We start from the raw sequence: 22807 nt of genomic DNA on the forward strand, positions 1-22807 counted from the left end.
AAATATTATAATATACACTTCCTGTGGGACCAAAAACTCGGCCTCAATAATGAGGTTAATAAAGTACATTTTGGGACCTACAAGAGGTGGTCCACTAAGTGAGGTTTCACTGTATACGCACTTCTGTAAAGTTTAAAATGTATTAATGTGAAAATAAATGTTAGCGAGAGTATATAGATATCTCACAAGTAAACATTTATTATGTCATATACTCACTCCCCAGTGTTAGCTAGTCTGCTTTTGTTTTCTGACCACCCAATACCTTCTTCCTCTGTGAGATCATGTGACCATACAGCTGTGGGAAGACTGTAACACAATGCATACCATATAAGGACTTGTACAATCAGACACTGGACAAACAGTTAATAAAATCTTAGAAGTTGCCAAATGTCTGCCTTCCCACAACATAATTATGCATACACCTAGTGTACTTTCGTTTTGTGCTATAATATTACCAATTTTGCTGTACACCTCAAACGTTTTGGTGACCAGGTCTCACAGTATAGCAAAGTACTTGCTTTACTGCCATCAGACAGTGTAAGTAACATATGTACAAAACAATATACACTACAATGCAAGCACACTATATTAATTCTACGCTACAACCACACTGGGCATTTGTCAAACTAGTATATAGCTATAATGCGTTGTTCATTATCAGCAGCATAAAATTTCGTTCTCCAAATTGCTTAATATAACAATCTCATTTGTCAAACTTTTGTAGTTTATGGTATAGTAATCTAGTAACATAAAACTTTATGGTGCAAGAGCACACTTATACATACACAATATACTACACGTCAAAGCCTTCAGCTACCGTAGTAATACTTTTGTGCCCAGACCCATTGAAGACATGTCTGAAAGTTTTGAACCGACTCTAATTTTTGCAATGCTAAAACAATGAAATCACCAACGGATACAGAATGCAATATGACAAAAGGTCCGCAAGTCACCAGATCCTATCCCAAACAGTGTGCAGGGTCTGGGCAAGACACAAATGGTCACACCTACACACTGACACTTACTAGGGATATAAAGGAAGATGATCAACACTAAAAAGTAGTAGTAGCTGAATGCCCAGTTGATGAGGTTAGGTAGAGTGAAGGAGAACTGTCCGGTAGCATTTACAATGGGTAGAGCTGAGAACACTAACATTAGTTCACCCTGTGGGGTAGTAGCAGTTGGTAATGAAGGACACTAACAACTAGTACACACTACACTCTTACCAACACACCAATGGGATAGAGAATGTAGAAGAACGTGTACCTACAAAACGAACAGAAAAATCTCAACATGATGTTTCTTTCCCAGGAGCTCATAAGCACTGCAAGCTCCTCTTGCAGCATATTATATGATACGTCATAGTGGGACATAACAACAAGGGCCTAATACTATGTATAGGTTTATTTGAGGGGTGTTATACTTTGGGACATTAACTGCTGTATTTATCTGTATAAAGGCCTGGGTGTTTTAAACCATTTTCGGGTCCAGGTGCTTGTTTCTTAAGACTCCACAAGGTGCAGGATAAAGTGGTGCTTACTTACAGTTCAGAATTTTCACTGCAATAATGAAACACCAGGTGAAACATGTTTATTCAGTATGTAGACACATGACTGGACACTTACTAGTCTAATTTGTTAACAACCTGACATGTAAATGGCCCAGGTGTGTATGGAATGACTTATAAAGCCCATACATGTATTTGAGTCCGGCTTTAATAAAATACAGTAAGTCTCTGGTGTCCTCATTTACAGGTTTTAGTATACACAGCTAGTACTAATCATTACAACAGACTACACTACCTGCTCCACTGTAGGATGTAAGGGACTGATGAAAACATCAAAGATGAGGCATAGAATGCATAACGGATCACTTCAGTTATTGACCAAGCAAACAAGATCAGTAGTAACCCAAATGTTGCATTCACCTGTCAATAGATCATGAGAACAGCTTTTGTGGCATGTGTACTCACCCCTGCAACACTGTGTACCACCCCCCACAAGACAAGTAGACGAGATGACACTTGGAAGAACGTCAATACCACATTTGATCTCACAATACCTACACAACAGCAAATAGACATTTAACTAGCAAGTGTATTAGTACAAATGTTGGGGTTGAACTTTTCTTTGGGACCAAGAGACTTTTTGACATGTGACCAACTTCCTTAGAGCTGGGACCAAGTGGCCAATATGTAGTACCACACACAATGCCATAGTATACACAATAGTCTAGGGTGTAATAAAAATGTTAAAGGCTAACTGGTGGTAAGCACTATCTAACCAATGGGGGGTCAGTAGTAATATTACCACATCATGATAGATAAGGTTGACTTAAAACCAGGCTGTTCCATTTCAGCAAATCCACAAAACCAAGAAAACATTTTCCACTGTAAGGTCATCATTATTATATTGCTTGTTTCCCGTTACCTAGTGAAATAAAAACTATACAGCTGACCTGTGTGTTTAATAATTGAGTATATGACTGCTCTATTAGAGTATCTCCGTCTTAAAAGGTGCAAAGACTATGCACCCACGCACCCTGTTGAACAACAGTAGAGAGACTCTTGATATACACAGCTAATATAGTTATCTTACAAGGGGGTGGCATGCCAATATATACTATACTCCGATCTTCATCCTTGGTAAAAGTGGTCAAACTAGATTTTGACTTTTACTAAAAATCGTACTTGACCTGACCAAATTTTAGTACATTTTATCTGAAAGTATCAATAGTGGTATAGACTGTTCAAGCTGTGCTTATCTTTTGACCGACTGCAAATTTTCAGCTTGCCTTTCATTTTGACCGAGGATGAAGATCAGAGTACAGGATATACTGGAGTGCCACCCCCTTGTCTTACCACTTAGTCACTCTGTGCCTCCCTCTATCATGAAAAATAGTGATCAAATAATTAAAATTTGGTGTGGCTACTCTAAAAATTGAAGCGGGCAGTGACAGGAAACAATGATAGTACAATATTAGGCCATCATCATTACATTCCTTGTTTCCTGTCACCACCCGCATCAACTTTTAGGCAACTGCACCAAATTTTAATTATTTGATTATAGATCACGTGAATGCACTATTTCATGATAGGAGGCACTCAGTGACCAAGTTGTAAAGTAAATACATTAGCTGTGCATATAAGCATAGAAGGGTAAAAGCCCCTCCACTCTTGTTCAACAGGGTGCATGGGGCACAGTCCTGGCAGCCTTCAAAATCGAGATACTCTAATAGAACAGTCAAAGACTGAAATAACAAGAGTCAAGTGTATAGTATAATTAACCCTTTGTTTCCCACCAATAGTTTTCCTGCCATACATTTTTTGACTTCATTTATTTTTAGATGAATAGAAATAGCTTAATAATAACATACATTTTTGTTGGATCAGTAACCTCTAAGCAAACTCTAGAAATAAAAATTTCCTTAGGATATAGTACAAGGCATTGATATATATTCCCGCATCTATGTCACGACAGTATTTTCTTTGTAAAACCATCATACAATATTTTTTTGCGCTGCATTTTTTTTCTGCTTGTGCCTAAATGGTATAGCTACCCTGCAAATAAACAGAGTGAATCTATTGTAATAATTTCTTACACACTTTTTTGCAAATTTAATTACATCATACATTATTCAATCACCATCCCATTTACACCACTAGTGCATAATTATGTAGAGAAGTGCTGCTAAAAATTAGGTGATGATACCTACAACTAAACAAGAGTTATAAGGTTATAAAGCAAGGAGTGTAATTGTTTGGTTAAAGGAATTTGGGAAACAAAGGGTTTTAATCAATAATCACCTCCCGCCCGCATCAGTTTTTGTTCCATTGGGTGATGGGAAACAAGCAATATAATGATGATGGCCATAGGTGTTCATGTATTTTAAGCTGCAGATTCGTTGCTAGGTGGTCTCACTGTAATCCTTAGGAGCGATTTCGTATGTATAAAGTTCAGTTGCAGCACATGACTTGCTATTCCACTTACCAATAGCACAGTGGATTACCTGCAAAAATATACGATTCAAGCACACCAATAGCAGTCCTGTCATACCTCCAGAAATGCTGCAGTCTGGAAAATGCGAAGAGAAGGCCCTATAGCATCATATAGACCGATCACGTGACTTCCAAACTTCGGTCGTTCTTCCCAACAATACTTCACGGTCCCTACCAACACAAACGCCCACCCTACACACAGTACTACGTTGTAGAGGATGAGGTAAAGCTTGCTAATGAAGGAGAGCTCCTTATGGTTCATCGCGAGCACGTAAAAACCGAAAGGCGAGCTGAAAGGTCAAAATTTCAAGCTTTCACGCACGTGCTGGGCAAAAATACAAAACATTACATTAATTTTTTGTTTACGCGCTCAAAATTTTAGTCTTCAATTTGAGAAGTGCCTACATACCAGTCACTACACTGGTTAAAGCTTCATAGCATCAGAGTGGTGCTTGAAATGTTCTCCAATGAATGAAGCTATGAAATAAAAGCTGTGGTCATATTCGTCATGGTTACGAAGGATCACTGGTACATTATTGGAGCGGCACGCTTGCACAAAGTTGTCTGGGTACAGCTGGGTTGGCAGAAATTCATCACTCTTTCCCTGGTCGATCAACAGGTGCAACGGGGGACCATCATACACCTTAGCTAACTCAGTAGCATCATACTGTTTCCAAGTTTCTTTGTCCGTACCAAGGTAGCCAGTGAAAGCTTTAATTCCCCATGGACAGATGGAAGGATTAGCTATTGGCGCAAATGCTGATGTAGCCTTGTACATCCCTGGATTCTTCAGGGCACATATAAGGGCTCCATGACCCCCCATACTGTGGCCACATATTGACTGCTTCCCTGGCAATATTGGGAACTTCTCAGACACCAGTTGGGGTAGTTCTTGTGTCACGTAGGAGAACATGTTGTAATTCTCCTTCCATTTATCTTCGGTGGCATCCACATAAAAACCAGCACCAGTTCCAAAGTCCCAACTGTCATCTTCACCAGCTATGTTGCACCCTCGAGGGCTAGTATCCGGAGACACGACTATTAGACCGTATTCTGCCGCATACCTCTGGAACCCACTCTTCAAGATGAAGTTTTGTTCGGTGCACGTGAGACCAGAAAGCCAGTATAGCACGGGAACTTTTTGCGTCTCAGCTTGAGGTGGCAGGTATACGGCGAACTTCATATCACACTTGGTAGTCTTGCTATGATGTTTGAATACCTTCTGGAAGCCTCCAAAACACCTTGTCGCTGACACCAACTCGAGCCCCGCCATCTTGAATGGTGCAATATGTAGTGCGCATGCCCAGAAAGAACACTGAAACACGTGTTCAACGCCAGAAGTAGCAAACGCGCTTCCTCTTCGTTTACTGATTAGTGAGTGGTCGTATGTTGTACTGTGTGTGAGTGTGCGATGGGTAAATGCTAATGATGTTCGTTGTTATGGTAATTCTACTGGTTTTATTGATTATTTCAATGTGTTATCTATTTAACGTGCATTATGTGACATGGCAGTTCTTTAAACCTCCCGAGAGGCTCTCCCTGATCACTTGCAAGGATGGTCAAGGAAGACAGGACGAGTTGGAAAGCCAACTACTTCCTGAAAATACTGGTGAGCTAATTGGTGAAAGTTAAGTGTGTAGTAAGTGTACAACTTACCCTCCTCCCCCACAGCAATTGTTTGATGAATACCCTAAAGTATTCATTGTCGGTGCAGATAATGTTGGCTCCAAACAGATGCAACAAATCAGAAGTTCACTCAGAGGATCAGCTGGTTAGTATTATCTACTGTTCTGATAATTGTTTCAGTTTGGTTGATATCTCCATAGTGGTTCTGATGGGGAAGAATACAATGATTAGGAAAGCAATCCGAGGACATCTTGATAAGAACCCTGGACTAGAGAGATTGTTACCTCATATCAAGGGCAACATCGGGTTTGTGTTCACCAAGGAAGACTTGAAGGTTGTGCGTGACAATATCCAGGCAAACAAGGTACCTCGTGTGCTACTCTATTAATGGGATAAACGTGGTGATGTGGATGTTAGGTCGCGGCCCCTGCTAAAGCTGGTGCTATGGCTCCAATTGATGTGTTCGTCTCAGCAGGTAACACTGGACTTGGTCCTGAGAAGACATCTTTCTTCCAAGCCTTATCCATCACCACCAAGATCTCAAGAGGCACCATTGAAATATTGGTATGACCTATCACACACCCAGCATAATCTGTTAGTGTCTTACAATAGAACAATGTACACTTGATCAAAGCAAACGAGAAAGTGGGAGCCTCAGAGTCTACTTTGCTTGGAATGTTAAAGATATATCCCTTCTCTTATGGTCTTAAAGTGATGCAGGTGTATGAGGGAGGTGCCACGTATGATCCAAGTGTGCTGGACATTACTGATGAAGATTTGTTGAAGAGGTTTACTCAGGTGTGTTGTTGATGTGTTCTCAGTCTGCCAAGGATTAAATCAATCGCTCGCCGTTCATATTTGGTGGATAACATCAGTGATGAATGGGCTTCTGTTATGAGGCAGCTAATATTTTACATAAAGATTTAAATAGATTTTACATGTCTGGAATTACTATTTAATTCTTTTAGGGGATGTTGAATGTAGCCGCAGTTTCATTACAGATAGGGTACCCGACTGCAGTGTCTGTACCTCACTCTATTGTTAATGGATTTAAGGTAACCATTTCTCTAATGGAACTGAGCTAAAGGTTATTTCTTTACAGAACTTGCTGGCTGTTGCTGTTGCTACGGACATCACATTTAAACAAGCTGAACAGGTCAGACTAGTTACTGTATTGTGTACCTAAGGCAGTCTGTGATTATTACACTTCAAAGTTCTCTGAACACATTGGTGTAGAGTATGTACTCCTTACCTACAATGAGACTGCCATACTGTAGGTAATATCAGGAGCGCATTGAATCCTATGGACAATTCCATAATATCCTAATCCAATCCTTGTCCATAGGACACAATGTGCTCCTGGTTATATAATGGACACCGTCCTGTAAAGATACTGTATGTATTCAAATTTGCGTTTCCTCTTTTGGTGGTATAAATGCAGACTGTATACTTAAATGGGAATAAAGTTGTCCTTATTAAGTTCTCCATATAAGAGGTCTTTATCTACACAGGCAAAGGCATTCCTTGAAGACCCTAGTGCTTTTATCCAAGCAGCCCCTGCAGTTGAGGAAGAGAAAGTTGATGAACCTGCAGCTGAAGAAAAGAAAGAAGAGTCTGAGGAAGAGTCAGATGATGACATGGGCTTCGGATTGTTTGACTAATAAAATTGTTTTGTGTAATGCCACAATCAAAAAGTTTTGTTATACTGATGAAAATAGTTATTTGTGGTAATAAAATTCAGTATCATTTTGGAATGGGATTGCAGTTTGCCCAGAAAGAACACTGAAACACGTGTTCAATGCCAGAAGTAGCAAACGCACTTCCTCTTTGTTTACTGATCAGTGAGTGGTTGTATGTTGTACCGTGTGAGTGTGTGATGGGTAAATGATAATGATGTTCTTTGTTATGGTAATTCTACTGGTTTTATCGATTATTTCAATGTGTTATCTATTTAACGTGCACTATGTGACATGGCAGTTCTTTAAACCTCCCGAGAGGCTCTCCCTGATCACTTTCAAGGATGGTCAGGAAGACAGGACGAGTTGGAAAGCCAACTACTTCATGAAAATACTGGTGAGCTAATTGGTGAAAGTTAAGTGTGTAGTAGTTAGTGTACAACTTACCCTCCTCCACCACAGCAATTGTTTGATGAATACCCTAAAGCAGGGATTTTTCTAGAAAATAAATTCGGGGGGGGGGGGGGGGGGGGGAATCCGAATTTTTCAGAAATTGAGGGGGGGGGGAGAGAACTTAAATTAGGCTAAATTTGTTTTATTGTAGCTAGCTAGCCATCGACTAAATTTTATGATTTCAAATCAATTTATCATTGTTTCATCATTGGTCTGGTTGAGGCAGAGTTCGGGGGGGGGGGGGGGGGGGAATGCCCCCTTGCCCCCCCCCCCCTAGAAAAATCCCTGCTAAAGTATTCATTGTCGGTGCAGATAATGTTGACTCTAAACAGATGTAACAAATCAGAAGTTCACTCAGAGGATCAGCTGGTTAGTATTATCTACTGTTCTGATAATTGTTTCAGTTTGGTTGATATCTCCATAGTGGTTCTGATGGGGAAGAATACAATGATTAGGAAAGCAATCCGAGGACATCTTGATAAGAACCCTGGGCTAGAGAGATTGTTACCTCGTATCAAGGGCAACATCGGGTTTGTGTTCACCAAGGAAGAGTTGAAGGTTGTGTGTGACAATATCCAGGCAAACAAGGTACCTTGTGTGCTCTATTAATGGGATAAACGTGGTGATGTGGATGTTAGGTCGCGGCCCCTGCTAAAGCTGGTGCTATGGCTCCAATTGATGTGTTCGTCTCAGCAGGTAACACTGGACTTGGTCCTGAGAAGACATCTTTCTTCCAAGCCTTATCCATCACCACCAAGATCTCAAGAGGCACCATTGAAATATTGGTATGACCTATCACACACCCAGCATAATCTGTTAGTGTCTTACAATAGAACAATGTACACTTGATCAAAGCAAACGAGAAAGTGGGAGCCTCAGAGTCTACTTTGCTTGGAATGTTAAAGATATTTCCCTTCTCTTATGGTCTTAAGTGATGCAGGTATATGAGGGAGGTGCCACGTATGATCCAAGTGTGCTGGACATTACTGATGAAGATTTGTTGAAGAGGTTTACTCAGGTGTGTTGTTGATGTGTTCTCAGTCTGCCAAGGATTAAATCAATCGCTCGCCGTTCATATTTGGTGGATAACATCAGTGATGAATGGGCTTCTGTTATGAGGCAGCTAATATTTACATAAAGATTTAAATAGATTTTACATGTCTGGAATTACTATTTAATTCTTTTAGGGGATGTTGAATGTAGCTGCAGTTTCATTACAGATAGGGTACCCGACTGCAGTGTCTGTACCTCACTCTATTGTTAATGGATTTAAGGTAACCATTTCTCTAATGGAACTGAGCTAATGGTTATTTCTTTACAGAACTTGCTGGCTGTTGCTACGGACATCACATTTAAACAAGCTGAACAGGTCAGACTAGTTACTGTATTGTGTACTTACAGGTTTTTGCAATTGAATTCGTCGCCTTTGCGATTGAATTCGTCCCGTTTGCAATTGAATTCGTCCCGTTTGCAATTGAATTCGTCGGTTTTGCAATTGAATTCGTCGGTTTTGCAGTTGAATTAGTCGGTTTTGCAATAGAATTCGTCGCGTTTGCATTACAATTCGTCATAAACAAAACGGCTCCAAGAAACCAACCCGTTCATTAAGAGATGAACTATTTATGCCTTGGAGAGTTACACTTGAGACACTAGAAGGTAATTGAAGCTGGTAGTACGCAAAGTTGATAGCTGTCTGACAAGTTAATTAACTTGCTTGCGAGTGACCACACCCATCGCGAATGGCGTAGTAGAGTTTGGAATGTTGCTGGATAGGCTGTAGAGGAAGAATTATTGCCTTATAAAGAGTTGTTTACTACCGTTGTACTGGAACAAGTTCTTGTAGCAGCTGCTACATCATGTTTTCGTGTTTGCTCCAGCTGCCATTCTTGTTACGGACGAATTTAACTGCAAAAGCGACGAATTCAATTGCAAAAGCGACGAATTCAATTGCAAACGGGACGAATTCAATTGCAAAACTGACTAATTCAATTGCAAACGGGACGAATTCAATTGCAACAGCGACGAACTCAATTGCAAACGGGACGAATTCAATTGCAAAGTCGCCGAATTCAATTGCAAAAACCTGTAAGGCAGTCTGTGATTATTACACTTCAAAGCTCTCTGAACACATTGGTGTAGAGTATGTACTCCTTACCTACAATGAGACTGCCATACTGTAGGTAATATCAGGAGCGCATTGAATCCTATGGACAATTCCATAATATCCTAATCCAATCCTTGTCCATAGGACACTATGTGCTCCTGGTTATATAATGGACACCGTCCTGTAAAGATACTGTATGTATTCAAATTTGTGTTTCCTCTTTTGGAGGTATAAATGCAGACTGTATACTTAACCCTTTATTATCGAATGGCTAATATATTGCCATAACAAGTGCCCTTTATAAACGGAGCCATAACTCCTTTTTCCTAGGGGCTACGAAGCTGAAATTGCTACCAAACTACTCAGAAGGACCGGGCGCATCTAATGAAGTTTACCGTTCGGCGATAGGAAGAAGCATGGGCAAGATATGGCACTTGGCAATATAAAATAGCGTATACAAAACAATAATACCTGTTTAAAACTCCATGTTCGCCTTCTCCCTGCTACTAGGAGGCTTTAGTTAGAATTACTTCATTCCCCACGTGATAAGGATTCTAAAAATAAATAGTGTGATGTCATCGCGTTGATTAGTAAGATGGCGGCGTCCATCTTTCAATGCCATGGCGATACGGAGAAGATACGCTTTCTTCGCTTCATAGCGCGTGAGTTGTGTGTGTGATCTGTAAGTATTCTAGCTGTGTCGGTAGAAGAGAGAGATGGCTATCAAACGGTATATAGCTTGATGGGTTAATTAATGGGTGGGGTCCACTCGTATCGCACACAGTTCACACAAGCCATAAAAGTTTTCACACTTGCGGTTTTGTAAAAAAAACTTCAGTAATAAAGGGTTAAATGGGAATAAAGTTGTCCTTATTAAGTTCTCCATATAAGAGGTCTTTATTTACATAGGCAAAGGCATTCCTTGAAGACCCTAGTGCTTTTATCCAAGCAGCCCCTGCAGTTGAGGAAGAGAAAGTTGATGAACCTGCAGCTGAAGAAAAGAAAGAAGAGTCTGAGGAAGAGTCAGATGATGACATGGGTTTCGGATTGTTTGACTAATAAAATTGTCTTGTGTAATGCCACAATCAAAAAGTTTTGTTATACTGATGAAAATAGTTATTTGTGGTAATAAAATTCAGTATCATTTGGAATGGGATTGCAGTAGGTGCACTTGTAGCTTAAATGTCATGTTTGGGCTGTTCATCAGGTACTACCACTTCTTCCCCTGCTGCTGCAGTCTCATCACCTTTGTCAATGCTTGTGCCCATTACACGGTCCTATAGCCCACAAGATGACATTACTAGCATACTGTGAGGACTGACCTTTAGCTTGATCGAAGTGCTACGAATGGCAGACCCCATATTCTGGATACGTTCATTCTCCTTGACCTTGTGATAGGCACTTGAAGTAGTTGAACTGTAGTAAGAGACAGTTGAACATCTTACCATTTCTCACCATATACCTACCTTATGGAAGATCCTGCCTTGGATATTGCTGTTGAAGTCTTACTGCCAACTTCATTAAGTGTTCCCTTAGTCTTCTGGTATCTGCAGTGATGTCATGTTAGGTGAATCCCCTACAAACTACACTCCCACCTTTCTGATGACTCTAGCTTATCTTTCCAACCAGTGAGCTTTTCATTAGTTTTGCGATATCTGTTAGTGTGTATATTATTAGGGGGTGATGTTATGGGAGTTACTTACGCTCCTGTCTCTTGTATCTCCTTCCATTTATTGCCTATCACTCTCATACCAGTTGCAATGCTCTCCTTAAACTCGGTGAATGGGGTGATGCCCAGCTCCTTCTTTACTTCAGATAGTTCATTGTCTTTCCTTTGTAGTTGTTCATACAAGTCACCAATCTCAACCTGCAGCTATACACAATAGGAAATTTGAATTAACAGTCATTTTAATAGAGCCTTACAATGGGGCCATTAATACTTACTTGTCTCATTCTCTCTTTCAGTTCTTCTGTCCTCATTTCCTCCTCGGTGGGTTCCAGTTGGATATCATCTTCAGGCGAGGTTGGGCTGAGTGGTTGGTCTGTTAGGTCGCTCGTCTCGTTGGGAGGAGAAGTGTTCGTCTCCAGTCCATCGTATCCAGTAGTGTCCGTAGCCATGTTACCGACAAAACGAGCGTGTAAATCAAATAAAATGTAAATTCCGAGCTCTTTACACTTGCTGACAATTCACAATGATTTCGAAGCGCTTGTGCTCCAGGTTTAATATTTTAGGTCACGTGTTTCCTTTGCGTCATAGAATTGTTTACTCGGCAGTTTACAGTGATGGCTCTAGCGGCAGTGAGGAAGTCTAACGTGAGTGGACCACTTAGTGTATGGATTATGTGTAGGGTAGAAAGATTGCGTGTTTATAATGACATTAAAGCAATGCGATTCTATTTAATGCACCACATAGACAATTTCGGCTCAGTCTATATGTGTTTCTACGTTAATTCCAGATTCGGTTACCTCCTGAAGTTAACAGGATATTATATGTGAGGTTAGTATATAGATACCCAGCTCTGTGAACTGATGTATCAATTATTTTCTTGTACAGGAATCTTCCCTTCGAGATCTCAACAGAAGAGATGTACGATATATTTGGCAAGTATGGAGCAATTCGGCAGATAAGATTGTGAGTTGTGTCTAGTAACTTACTCTGTTGAATCACCACTATGAACCTTATCCGCATTGACGAAATGTTACGTCATTATTGACAAAGTAGCTGGGTACTTCATCACACGTTAACAAAAATGAACTTTGTTTGTGGCTTTCACGACATGGAGCTATGAGATTATGAATGTAAGAGACTAGTAGGCATGTTGTGACAATGTGTAATAGGCCCATCCGGTGAAAGAACTAAATTCTGATGTGGATACAAAATAGCACACTTTCGTAAAGTATGTATGCCTCGCCTTTGCCCCTGTTAGAATGTACTAACATTATCATAGCAAAATGCAACCTCTCCCAATACTCTTTTGTATAAAGTCCCCACACTATTGCCACCATTTTCATCAATCTAGATAAGGTCCACTGTTGATGATCAAATGTAATTGAAATGTTTCATTACTATAACTTTTCTAATAAAATATCCCCAAGTTGTGCCTGTAGCAAATGAATATTGGCAGCCATGAGAAAGAAGGAAACAATTTATCATACAGGGGAACATTGTGCATTACATTGTCTATGTACAATAGCTTATGTGTTAGCATGTAGTGACTTATAATAAGGCCATACCTAGTTGAAAGTTGTTGTTAGGATTTTTTTTTGCTAAATAGTGAGTTGTTAGGTCGGGGGACATCAGAAATCCTCCATTTGTTTGTTCGGGTGATTTTGTGGATGAAAACATAAACATTTACACAGATTGGTTGGAAAGCAGGTAAGTTGAACAACCTTGAAGTAGTTATGGTCAAGTGTTTAGCAAGGATGCATTTAAAGAGTACCATTGGTTAGTTCTCCCCAAATATTCTGGTTTCAGCCCTGTTTAGTGAGCCATTGGCTAATATCAAAACCACTTCATATTTGAGCTGTGAGATACTTGGGTAACTAGACTATAATCTATAATCATAAACTCTGTTACCAGTGGATGTTGTTCCAGGTTCTTATGTGTAGTGGTAATGATCACTATACAGTAACAATGTAAACATAGTGACTAATGGATTGTCAATGGAAGGAAATTTTTTGCTGCAAATTATGTTCCATTTCCCCATAGCTGACTATTTATGAGTTGTAATGGTAGAATTTTACCTAGTTGAATATGTTCACAATACCTTTATAGGTAATAATAACCTGGGGGGGGACAGATATGACAAAATGGAGGTCTATCCACTAATGTGCTTCTTTCTGCTGTAGGGGTTGTACAGCACAGACCAAAGGGACAGCTTACGTCGTCTACGAAGACATTTTTGATGCCAAGAATGCCTGTGAACACTTATCAGGTTTCAACGTGTGTAATAGATATTTGGTTGTTCTGTACTACCAACCACATAAGGTCAGTTACCATGACTACTAAGCATTGTTTACATCTCTCACACAGGCGTTCAAGAGAGTCAACAAAGATTTGAAGAGAGACCAAATTGATGAACTAAAAGCTAAATACGGTATTGACTTGGACAAAAAGTAGCATTGTAAAGTATATAAGATACATTATATATCAAATTTCTTGAACAGCAGTTTACTGCATGAATTTAGTTTAGTGGAAGCTCCAGGAATGTGTTCACTGCCAGGATTGATAAATGTTCTATTCAGTCTACACTGTAGATCTTGTGTTGTAATGTCAGTAAGTAGGCCGAGTCTGTGTCTCACTTCAGTCATTGATTGCGGTACTATGGGATATAACAAGACACAGCACAGACGGACACACTCAAGTGCCGTGTGAAGGACAGTGTCCAGCCAGGGCTGCTCCTCCGGTTGCTTGATCAACACCCATGGCTGGTGTCTTTGGAGGAAGGCATTACCCTGTAGACACCAGTAGCAGATTATGACATTTCTGGAAAATGATGAAACTCCTAAGTATGTAATTTTTGTGCAAGCAGCCACAAAACATCCCTTGAAAATTTGTACATATATGGTATGCGAAAGTGCATCAAATCCTAGCATACAATTTTGTACACTACTAACATAGAGAAAACATTATGAGTGTTAAAAAGTGCAAGTTCCCCACTTGAAAGTTTTGTCATCTACAGCTAACCACACACTTACCTGTTGTACACACTCCATAATCTTAGTGATGGCCATACCAAATTTAAAATCATTGTACAACTTGCTGACCTCATCTGTAATGAAACAATAGCCCTATATGCTGTATATGCCTACTAAGTCCCAAAGAGTGTGATTTGGTAGTTGATTATTATGATTACAATCATGTACATTTCACACCACTGCTTGCAAGCTCAGTACAGTGACACAGCTTCACTAACAGTTTAGTATATAAGGCCATAACAAATTAATCTTATGTTTCACAGATGCGGTGGGTCAATGTTTTTGGCAAACTCAAAAATAAATGTAAATCACGTGATCTCTTAAAAAGATTGCTAATATAGAAGTAACAGGTGTAGTAGCAAAGGGGAAGGAATGGAGTTCATTACTTTATTTTTAACTTTTGCACCTGTCAAGAGTCAAGATCGAAGTACTCTAATAGAGCAGTCATATAAACTCTGTCAAATGATTTACATTTTTGTTTATTTTTTGACCTGCCAGGTCACTAACTAGATGGCAAACAATCCGTGAAACTAGGCCTACGTGAAACATATCATTATTTTGGTATGGCCTAATAAAAATGTATAAACCCAACACCATCACCACCTTATAGTGAACTACATCACCCCCATACTAACCTGTGAGGTTGTTCATAGTGTTCAGTAGTTCATAGTCCTCACTGCCTGCTCTACACTGAGGGGATGAGGTGGCGTTTAATGGGAACAGGTCAATGTGGAAGGGAGGGTATGTCTGGGAAGGATTGACCTTCACTCCTGTAACTCTGTTCAACATATTACCAAGATTATCAGCTAACTCTGTATTGAGTAGTGATGTGATCCGATTCTCAGTAAAATCTAATAAACACAACATGTGAAGTCAACTGACATGACAAAACACTCAAAAGAGTTTTTGGTGGTAATACTCTGTTGGTGCATAGAGCCAGGTCTGCTGGGAACAAAATACACAGTGCTGAGAGCTTGTGGCATACAACTTGGCATGTCTACATAACTCATTTAGGTTGTGTACTGCATTAATTTATCAAAGCACACACACAATACATACATTATACAAAATGAATTTCTACACTATAATTCTCACCACTGTCATCTTCCAGTCGACCATCTTTGAGAAAGAAGTACCTCACAGCATCCACACCATACTGGTCTAGGATGGTAATTGGGTCCACCACATTACCCAAACTCTTTGACATCTAATATAACACAGCCCCAAGTAATATTGCCCTTGTCAACAACATCTTGTACAACACAATGCATACCTTGACCTTCCCCACAGTCCAGTGAGCATGTGACACAACTCTCTTAGGGGGAGCCAGATCAGCAGCCATCAGGAAGGCTGGCCAGTAAACTGCATGGAACCTGAGGGGTGGGGCTTGCAACAACATAACACAGACCACCCACTACCTCAGGATATCCTTGCCCACTAAGTGTACCACATGAGGCCATAAGGAGCTGGACAACTGGTTGGTAAATGGTTGCTTAGCAACTGTCAGATAGTTACATAGAGCATCAAACCACACATAGACCTGCCACATGATACATTATTAATTGAGATAACTATAGGTCACTGAACTGTTTGATTGGTGTTGTGTGGAGTGGGGATTCCCCAAGGTACTCGTGATGATGGTCTAGAGATAGAGAGATCTTTCAGCCCTTGATTGATCCAGGATAGCACCATCTCCCTGGACATCTTGGGAATTATTGCTACAGGAACACATTATCATGTTATTGGAAATCACAGAAGGCACACATAAACCCGATTACATAATTCACATCTCATCCTTACCCAGTGGTGTGGATACTGGTAGGGGCACAGGCCAAGCAATCAGTTCCAGTGCCCTACCAACTCAGGTACTTACCGTATGTAGCTAGCTCTAGCTAAATTGTGCAATATGAGGTACAATATGAAGCCTCCTACAGCTACACAACTAATAATAATTATTATGCAAACAAAATGTTAGTACAGCTAGTGTCCTACTAGAGATGACAAATTTTAGCTGTAAAATGCCACCAAATTGAATCTCGGTATGTAATTTTCAAAAATTTTCCTGGGGGTATGCCCCTAGACCCTCAGCATGTGGGTTGCTACAGCTTGTATGCATACAGTGGTGCCCAACCAATCCTTCTGTGCTAGCTACACCGCTGTCCATATCCGTCACTATTTTCCTTACTGCATCAATCATTTTTTGGTACCATAGGCAGCTACCTTATAGTAGGAAGTTTTCAAGGGATGAAATTCTTGCGAAACTGTGCAAATACGATTTTAACGTTTTCACGAAAGTCTAGAAAGCGGGTAATAGCTATGTGTATAAACTGAAACATTTCACGATTATATTTTCATGAAGCTATCATCACTCACGAAATTCACAAAAGTTTCGTCCCTTGAAAATTTTCAGCTATACAGTATACACAACCAACTTTTTACTACAAAGTACCATATTTGACTGGTTATAATAGCTGTGGTTACTATAATTTTCAGCAAGGAAAACCCTGCGGTTACTATGAGAAGGTGGCTCTATCTGAGGGCAGCTACTATGAGCTTGTGTGGCAGCAGCCCATGACATTTATATGGATTCACAAGTGACTGACCTTGTTTAATCGTCCTTTAGTTATCAACTTCTCTTTAAAATGCTATTTCCTGGCTTAAAACGACTCCTTTGCCCGGCTTCCGCTTCAAACAACACTTGCATCATTCAAATACAACCCACAGCTCTTATGACTACAATTCTAGGCTGTGGAATGGCTACTATCCAGGGGCAGCTATTATATGAGCCACAGCTACTAACCAGTCAAATACAGTAACTAACTAGAGCAGTTGAGAAACTGTCATACCTGATACACCCACCACATTACTTGGAAGAGTGTTTCAATCAGATTACTATTTTATTGCTGATATAGGTGAGTAAGGTGGTTAGCACAATAGAAACCTAAACAACTTGCATGGCACCCTCCACTACAACATGTTAATGTGGACATTTGAACACCCAGACACTTAGTTAAAGGCCCCAACGCATTCCTTAATACTGATCAGGACACCTTGATAATTGGGATACTGTTGGTTGGTCCCAAGGTACCCATACATGCTAAACTATATATTGTGATCACAGACTCACCATCTGGTTGTGATGCCCACTGCAGCAGCCTTTCTTCCATGTTAGATAATCGGAACTTGTAATTGTCCTCTATTGTCCACTCCACTGGATTATTTGTTTCCACTGAAACCTATGCCAACTGGTTACCTAGACAACAAAGTACACCACACCACTACACCTAACCTTCACTCCTGCATCATTCGTGGTCACCTGTGAGATGACAACATGCAGTTTGCTCATACAAATGAGCACAGTATACATAGTGTATATACACTTAATACTGTGGTACGCATTTTTTTATAAATTACTACAAACGAAAAAAATTATTTTTGAGGATACATGTATTCTACAGAGGCTGCCAATTACAGTGAAACCTGTGGCCAACTGGTCAAAAGTGTCCTGATTATCAAGGTGTCCTGAGTCAGTATACATGGTAAGGGATACTTTGAGACCATTACCAAGTGTCCAGATTCCACTAGCATACGGTAAATCCAAAGTGTCAAAGATAGAAATTTTATATCCCTAAAAAATTTCTATATATACAGTGATGCACTGTCAATTAAACATGCATCCAAATTAGTGAATAATTTTTGGACTGATGCACCACATCATTACTCACATCATCAGAACTATAGAATGCTTCATCATTGACAGAGTACCATCCTTCATAACTGCCTCGATATATAAACCCATTCTGTTCCAGTCTGTCCTGCAGTGATCAAGGTATGCAGACAGCAGGAGGTGTGGCTAGCTTGCTCACCCATAACTGATACACTGTCTGCTGATGGGCAGGGCTTGTTGTGCAGATAAACTTGTCATTGTTGATGTTTGCTGCCGCTAGCATGTGCTGTAAGAAGTATATTACATAGCTAAGTAATGTCTTATAATCAGGGCAATTTGTTACCTGGAATTTAGCCGTAGCTCTTCTACAGAACATTTCCGGGCTCATTCCCATTTCCCTAGCAACCCTATACACCTACACTACTTATTATAACACTAATAGCTGGAGGTAAGATTATACCTTGGCACCATGTTCGTCTGTGCCACAGGCGTACACGGGATTCTTGGCTCCTGTGATGACGGACCACCTGTGTGCGGCGTCCCCCAATATCACCGTGTACAAGTGACCTATATGCGGCTCTGTGGGCGGTTGGTTGAAGTGAAATATGTGCATGTGTAATTGCTCACTTGCGTTCACGTAGAATATCGGGGTGGTGATGAACGATCTGGGAATAAACGCCATGCGCCAAACGACGTGCTAAAACTAGCCAATCACAGCACACCACGATAATATTCTAATTGTTTCGTCAGCAAGTTGTTTGCTAGCGATGTTTAGAAGAGGTAAGGTCGGTTAGCTTGTATGAAGTGTTCATATTATACTTCACAGTCATGTTGTTCCTCGCATTGGTCACGTTACAGCTACTGGTTAGCTGTGCAGCGTTCTACTCGCCAGGCGATAATGTAGTTGAACTGAACCCAACAAACTTCCAGCACAAAGTGATTCAAAGTGATGGCATATGGCTGGTGGAGTTCTACGCTCCTTGGTAAGTGCTAGTTGTACTAATGCAATACTAGAAGTTATGCTGTTGAATGCAGTAGACTTTCCAGATCCAAGGCTGTGTTGGCCTAGTTAACAAGTAGCCTGGGAATCAACTGGGCTGGGATTTTTTGCATTCAACAAAGTTTTAGTGTGGTGTCCCTGAGTACAGGCTTCAGCCTTCTTGCAGGTCCCTAGTTGATTATACATATATTCTTTTCTAAAGGTGTGGACATTGCCAGTCACTGGCCCCTGCCTGGAAGAAAGCTGCCGGAACACTAAAGGGCGTGGTCAATGTGGGGGCAGTAGATGCCGACTCCCATAAACAGCTGGCTGGACAATATGGCATCAGGGGATTTCCCACGATCAAGATATTTGGTGCAAACAAGAACCAACCGGAGGACTATCAGGGTGTGTACAGCTATTGTATGGTGCAATGTTACATAGCTTGAATTTCGAATAAAAAGAACCTTTAGTTCCTATTGTAAAACTTCAGTAATGCCATATTGAAACAACTATATATTATTTTCTGTTTAGAAAGTTTGTTAACTTGTCTGGTATGACACTTTGTAACTTTTTGCCCAAAACTCAACCCCAGTGTGATTGGTAGTCATTGCATTGCACTTGAGTTTGTACAGTTTACCTTGTCAGGGGCCTTTTCTATGAAATTGAAATACAATATACCTGTTAGTGTTGTCTGACTGTTCTATTAGAGTTATATAAGTAGTTTTGCTATTTATGAACATGTCTATATTGTTTGTTATTGTTAGGGGCACGGTCAGCTGATGCCATAATTGGAGCAGGTCTCAATGCAGCTAACTCATTGGTCAAATCCCGGCAGTCAGGTGGAGGGGGTGGCTCCAGCAGTGGTGGTGGAGGTGGAAGTGGCAAGAAGACGGTATGACATAGCACTTATGATAATGTGATTAGCCCCTTCCACTGCTGCAGGGTGGCTCCAGTGATGATGTTGTCAAGTTAACCGATAGCAACTTTGAGGAAACAGTTATTAACAGTAATGACATGTGGCTAGTGGAGTTCTTTGCTCCATGGTACGTACTTGTGTGTGTAGTTTTAAAGTTAGGCCACTTCAAATAAATTCTCTGTTTCCCATCTACTTCCCGCATCTGGTTACTATCAGCTCTAAATGTTTCATTATTCCATACTCTTCCATTATTTTCTGGTTATTCTTGCGTACTGACAGGCTCATCTTGAAGCAGTGCCAACTCATGTGTCAACAGTGCTATCAAGTTTGCACAAACTTCACATTTGTGTTATTTTACAACTTAAAAAGGAAGAAACAAGCTTAATCATGCTTTTATGCAGCTTTTTATGGCTGTACCAGACAAATAATGGCTTGAAAAGCTGCCAATCTAATAATGAAATAATGGAAATGGACCGCCCGCCCGCTGCATGCAAATATGCATGAGTCCAGGATGGGAAACGGGGGATTTATTTGGAGTGGCCTTATATGTGTGCATGTTGTGTGCATGTGTGTGTACCTGTGGTCCTGTGTGTATTTTACCTACCAAGTCACGACACCATACTCCCCTCCTCTAGGTGTGGTCACTGTAAGAATCTTGCCCCTCACTGGGCATCAGCTGCTACTGAGCTAAAGGGAAAGGTGAAGCTCGGAGCACTGGATGCCACTGCCGAAACTGTCACTGCATCACGATTTGGAGTACGTCCATCTGTCTGTGTGTACGTGTATGTCCCATCATGATTGTACTTTCCTGCAGATCAGGGGCTACCCAACGATCAAATTCTTCCCTTCTGGTCCGAAGGAGTTCAGTAGTGCTAAAGAGTATGATGGCGGTCGTACCAGTGGTGACATTGTACAGTGGGCCATGAACCACTATACTGAACTGTTACCCGCTCCTGAAGCGCATGAGGTGAGTACAATCCTATAACTGCCCTTTGCAACTCCACCAGCAGAAAAGCAGTTTATTATCTGTATACTGTGAAATCTCTAATACAACACTTACATAAAGTTTAAAGGACATCCTTCTGACTCCATGTACACCTGATAGTTTATTGTTCTCTGTTGTGTAGTTGACTGGACAAGAAGTGATGGATGAGTGTACTAGCAAGCAACTCTGTATACTGTCATTTCTCCCACACATACTGGACACAGGAGCAGCAGGACGTAATGACTACATTGCTCTACTGAAGGAAATGGGCAACAAATACAAGCAGAAGTCATGGGGGTACGTATCCATGTTGTACTTGTGACCTCTCCTTATTTGATACCATGCTTAGTATACACATGTGTATGCGAAGTATGGCTAAAATCTATTGAGATGGTATTTCATACAGCCATAGTATTTTATATCTATCACTGTGTGTTGCATGTAGATGGGTGTGGCTTGAAGGAGGGGCTAACATGGAGTTGGAGGCAGCCCTTGGGATTGGCGGCTTTGGATATCCAGTGAGTTGTCATTTCTGGTGTTCTGTGTATGATGGTAGTGTATGCTATGTAGGCTATGGCGACTGTCAATGCTCGCAAGAAGCAGTACTCCTTACTGCATGGAGCCTTCAGTCAGACTGGCATCAATGAATTCCTGAGGTGAGCAGTACCTATATGTATCTTTGTAGAGATGATGGAACTATATATTGATACATCACTTTGCTGTTATATGATATGCAGTCTGTCTACCTGCTAACAGGTGTATCATGCAATAGTATTGTAGGCAATGTGGTAGGACCTCGTTTATCTAAATCTTAAATACTATCTAATTGCTATTCTGTTAGTGTTTTACAAATGGGTGTATGTTTTATTAGAGTAAGAGTATGCTGAATTTTAGTATAGACAAGAGCCTATCAGCAACAAACAAATGAAGGCACTTATAAGCTCCTGGTTTACCGTATTTACTTGGTTAAATGATGCACCTTCAATAGTAGCCACACTTGAGTGGTGTAGCAATCGATTTTGAAAATAAGTGCTGCAATGAATAGCTGCTGCATCATTATTTAGAATTAAAGTAATAAATTTCACAGAGTTTAAACAGTAAATTTATTTATCAGAACTAATTCACTTATACTGAACTGGTACACCTATGTTCAGCATACATTGAGTCCTGTATCTCTTTGTGTGCTTATTTCACACTGACCTTCCCTGTATTACACTGACCCCCCTCACATTGATACACTATCCTACAGGACTATCGTGGCTGGGCGTGGTCCAGGTGTAACATCACATGGGCTCACTAGTGATGCTCTAACTAAAATACCAACCAGTGAACCATGGGATGGTCAAGATGGAGCGGTATGTGTTGATTGTGCTTTGATCTCGATTGTGATTTTGGTTTCATGTTGATCTTGTGTTGTTTGTTGGTTTGTTGATTGTGCTTGTGTTGGTTGTATTTTGATCTGTGTTTATCATGTTTATAGTTGCCAGAGGAAGAAGATTATGACCTGTCTGATTTTGACATGGATGCTGATAGTGACAAGGACGAACTGTAAACACAATTTGTAGCTAATTCAGTATACTTTTGATTTAGCTTTTATAACATTATGAATGATGGCAGCGATTAATAGTTTTCGAATCTTCTTGGTGTAATATGTGCATGGCATGGAAGGTATATACCACTTTGCATGGTTTATATCACGATGG

At 40.4% G+C, this 22807-nt stretch overlaps 7 protein-coding genes and 1 pseudogene across 9 annotated transcripts; 4 read left to right on the plus strand and 4 right to left on the minus strand.

The window, feature by feature from the left end:
- Window positions 1-121: 121 nt before the first annotated feature.
- Window positions 122-4259, minus strand: LOC136250029 (very-long-chain (3R)-3-hydroxyacyl-CoA dehydratase 2-like). The gene is made up of 7 exons (XM_066042189.1): window positions 4056-4259; window positions 3990-4008; window positions 1973-2061; window positions 1803-1927; window positions 1227-1266; window positions 1026-1164; window positions 122-306 (listed from the first exon to the last, which is right to left on the minus strand). The coding sequence occupies exons 1-7, from the start codon at window positions 4257-4259 to the stop codon at window positions 230-232; spliced, it is 693 nt and encodes a 230-aa protein (XP_065898261.1). The 3' UTR covers window positions 122-229.
- A 69-nt stretch (window positions 4260-4328) lies between these two features.
- Window positions 4329-5307, minus strand: LOC136250024 (S-formylglutathione hydrolase-like). Its single transcript, XM_066042184.1, has one exon. The coding sequence runs from the start codon at window positions 5268-5270 to the stop codon at window positions 4422-4424; it is 849 nt and encodes a 282-aa protein (XP_065898256.1). The 5' UTR covers window positions 5271-5307; the 3' UTR covers window positions 4329-4421.
- Window positions 5218-7363, plus strand: LOC136250022 (large ribosomal subunit protein uL10-like). Its single transcript, XM_066042182.1, has 9 exons — window positions 5218-5371; window positions 5510-5606; window positions 5669-5768; window positions 5824-5987; window positions 6041-6187; window positions 6236-6421; window positions 6592-6678; window positions 6726-6779; window positions 7135-7363. The coding sequence occupies exons 2-9, from the start codon at window positions 5553-5555 to the stop codon at window positions 7282-7284; spliced, it is 942 nt and encodes a 313-aa protein (XP_065898254.1). The 5' UTR covers window positions 5218-5371; window positions 5510-5552; the 3' UTR covers window positions 7285-7363.
- A 117-nt stretch (window positions 7364-7480) lies between these two features.
- LOC136250019 (large ribosomal subunit protein uL10-like) lies at window positions 7481-11007 on the plus strand (annotated as a pseudogene).
- On the minus strand, window positions 10897-12119 carry LOC136250030 (tumor protein D54-like). The gene is made up of 6 exons (XM_066042190.1): window positions 11801-12119; window positions 11560-11729; window positions 11452-11511; window positions 11323-11403; window positions 11179-11272; window positions 10897-11133 (listed from the first exon to the last, which is right to left on the minus strand). The coding sequence occupies exons 1-6, from the start codon at window positions 11972-11974 to the stop codon at window positions 11035-11037; spliced, it is 678 nt and encodes a 225-aa protein (XP_065898262.1). The 5' UTR covers window positions 11975-12119; the 3' UTR covers window positions 10897-11034.
- On the plus strand, window positions 12044-14020 carry LOC136250033 (splicing factor 3B subunit 6-like). Its single transcript, XM_066042192.1, has 5 exons — window positions 12044-12169; window positions 12313-12353; window positions 12411-12488; window positions 13706-13844; window positions 13890-14020. Exons 1-5 carry the CDS (start codon window positions 12140-12142, stop codon window positions 13974-13976), a joined length of 375 nt encoding a protein of 124 aa, XP_065898264.1. The 5' UTR covers window positions 12044-12139; the 3' UTR covers window positions 13977-14020.
- Window positions 13957-18977, minus strand: LOC136250012 (methionine--tRNA ligase, mitochondrial-like). 3 transcript variants are annotated; one of them, XM_066042171.1, is made up of 14 exons: window positions 18849-18977; window positions 18682-18800; window positions 18565-18636; window positions 18421-18507; window positions 18280-18369; window positions 17844-17870; window positions 17682-17790; window positions 16142-16272; window positions 15973-16094; window positions 15828-15927; window positions 15650-15761; window positions 15190-15405; window positions 14555-14628; window positions 13957-14311 (listed from the first exon to the last, which is right to left on the minus strand). In XM_066042171.1, the coding sequence occupies exons 1-14, from the start codon at window positions 18901-18903 to the stop codon at window positions 14000-14002; spliced, it is 1626 nt and encodes a 541-aa protein (XP_065898243.1). In that variant the 5' UTR covers window positions 18904-18977; the 3' UTR covers window positions 13957-13999. The 3 variants fall into 3 exon arrangements, with proteins under 3 accessions (XP_065898243.1, XP_065898244.1, XP_065898245.1); XM_066042172.1 differs by having other exon boundaries at window positions 18565-18628; window positions 18849-18879; XM_066042173.1 differs by lacking the exon at window positions 18849-18977 and having other exon boundaries at window positions 18565-18641; window positions 18682-18782.
- Window positions 18844-22743, plus strand: LOC136250014 (protein disulfide-isomerase A6 homolog). Its single transcript, XM_066042176.1, has 12 exons — window positions 18844-19001; window positions 19048-19204; window positions 19424-19608; window positions 19968-20095; window positions 20146-20246; window positions 20755-20875; window positions 20934-21086; window positions 21247-21401; window positions 21550-21622; window positions 21675-21760; window positions 22354-22459; window positions 22585-22743. Exons 1-12 carry the CDS (start codon window positions 18989-18991, stop codon window positions 22654-22656), a joined length of 1350 nt encoding a protein of 449 aa, XP_065898248.1. The 5' UTR covers window positions 18844-18988; the 3' UTR covers window positions 22657-22743.
- Window positions 22744-22807: the final 64 nt, after the last annotated feature.

The sequence above is a fragment of the Dysidea avara genome, chromosome 3, assembly GCF_963678975.1.
Source record: "Dysidea avara chromosome 3, odDysAvar1.4, whole genome shotgun sequence".
In the NCBI taxonomy this organism is placed as follows: domain Eukaryota; kingdom Metazoa; phylum Porifera; class Demospongiae; order Dictyoceratida; family Dysideidae; genus Dysidea; species Dysidea avara.

Coding starts and splice junctions, on each gene's coding strand:
- LOC136250029 (XM_066042189.1), bottom strand. CDS start 4,259: ATGAACCATAAGGAGCTCTCCTTCATTAGCAAGCTTTACCTCATCCTC. Junction 1,267..1,802: donor TACATCCTACAGTGGAGCAG/GTAGTGTAGTCT, acceptor TTCGTTTTGTAG/GTACACGTTCTTCTACATTC. Junction 307..1,025: donor CATCTTCCTTTATATCCCTA/GTAAGTGTCAGT, acceptor ATTGTGTTACAG/TCTTCCCACAGCTGTATGGT.
- LOC136250024 (XM_066042184.1), bottom strand. CDS start 5,270: ATGGCGGGGCTCGAGTTGGTGTCAGCGACAAGGTGTTTTGGAGGCTTC.
- LOC136250022 (XM_066042182.1), top strand. CDS start 5,553: ATGGTCAAGGAAGACAGGACGAGTTGGAAAGCCAACTACTTCCTGAAA. Junction 5,988..6,040: donor ACAATATCCAGGCAAACAAG/GTACCTCGTGTG, acceptor TGTGGATGTTAG/GTCGCGGCCCCTGCTAAAGC. Junction 6,679..6,725: donor CTATTGTTAATGGATTTAAG/GTAACCATTTCT, acceptor ATTTCTTTACAG/AACTTGCTGGCTGTTGCTGT.
- LOC136250030 (XM_066042190.1), bottom strand. CDS start 11,974: ATGGCTACGGACACTACTGGATACGATGGACTGGAGACGAACACTTCT. Junction 11,730..11,800: donor TGAAAGAGAGAATGAGACAA/GTAAGTATTAAT, acceptor TATTGTGTATAG/CTGCAGGTTGAGATTGGTGA. Junction 11,273..11,322: donor AAGGCAGGATCTTCCATAAG/GTAGGTATATGG, acceptor CTCTTACTACAG/TTCAACTACTTCAAGTGCCT.
- LOC136250033 (XM_066042192.1), top strand. CDS start 12,140: ATGGCTCTAGCGGCAGTGAGGAAGTCTAAC. Junction 12,170..12,312: donor CGGCAGTGAGGAAGTCTAAC/GTGAGTGGACCA, acceptor CGTTAATTCCAG/ATTCGGTTACCTCCTGAAGT. Junction 12,489..13,705: donor GCAATTCGGCAGATAAGATT/GTGAGTTGTGTC, acceptor TTTCTGCTGTAG/GGGTTGTACAGCACAGACCA.
- LOC136250012 (XM_066042171.1), bottom strand. CDS start 18,903: ATGGCGTTTATTCCCAGATCGTTCATCACCACCCCGATATTCTACGTG. Junction 17,871..18,279: donor CATTCTATAGTTCTGATGAT/GTGAGTAATGAT, acceptor GTCATCTCACAG/GTGACCACGAATGATGCAGG. Junction 15,762..15,827: donor GGACTGTGGGGAAGGTCAAG/GTATGCATTGTG, acceptor GTGTTATATTAG/ATGTCAAAGAGTTTGGGTAA.
- LOC136250014 (XM_066042176.1), top strand. Junction 20,096..20,145: donor GTGGAAGTGGCAAGAAGACG/GTATGACATAGC, acceptor CCACTGCTGCAG/GGTGGCTCCAGTGATGATGT. Junction 21,761..22,353: donor GGCATCAATGAATTCCTGAG/GTGAGCAGTACC, acceptor ACTATCCTACAG/GACTATCGTGGCTGGGCGTG.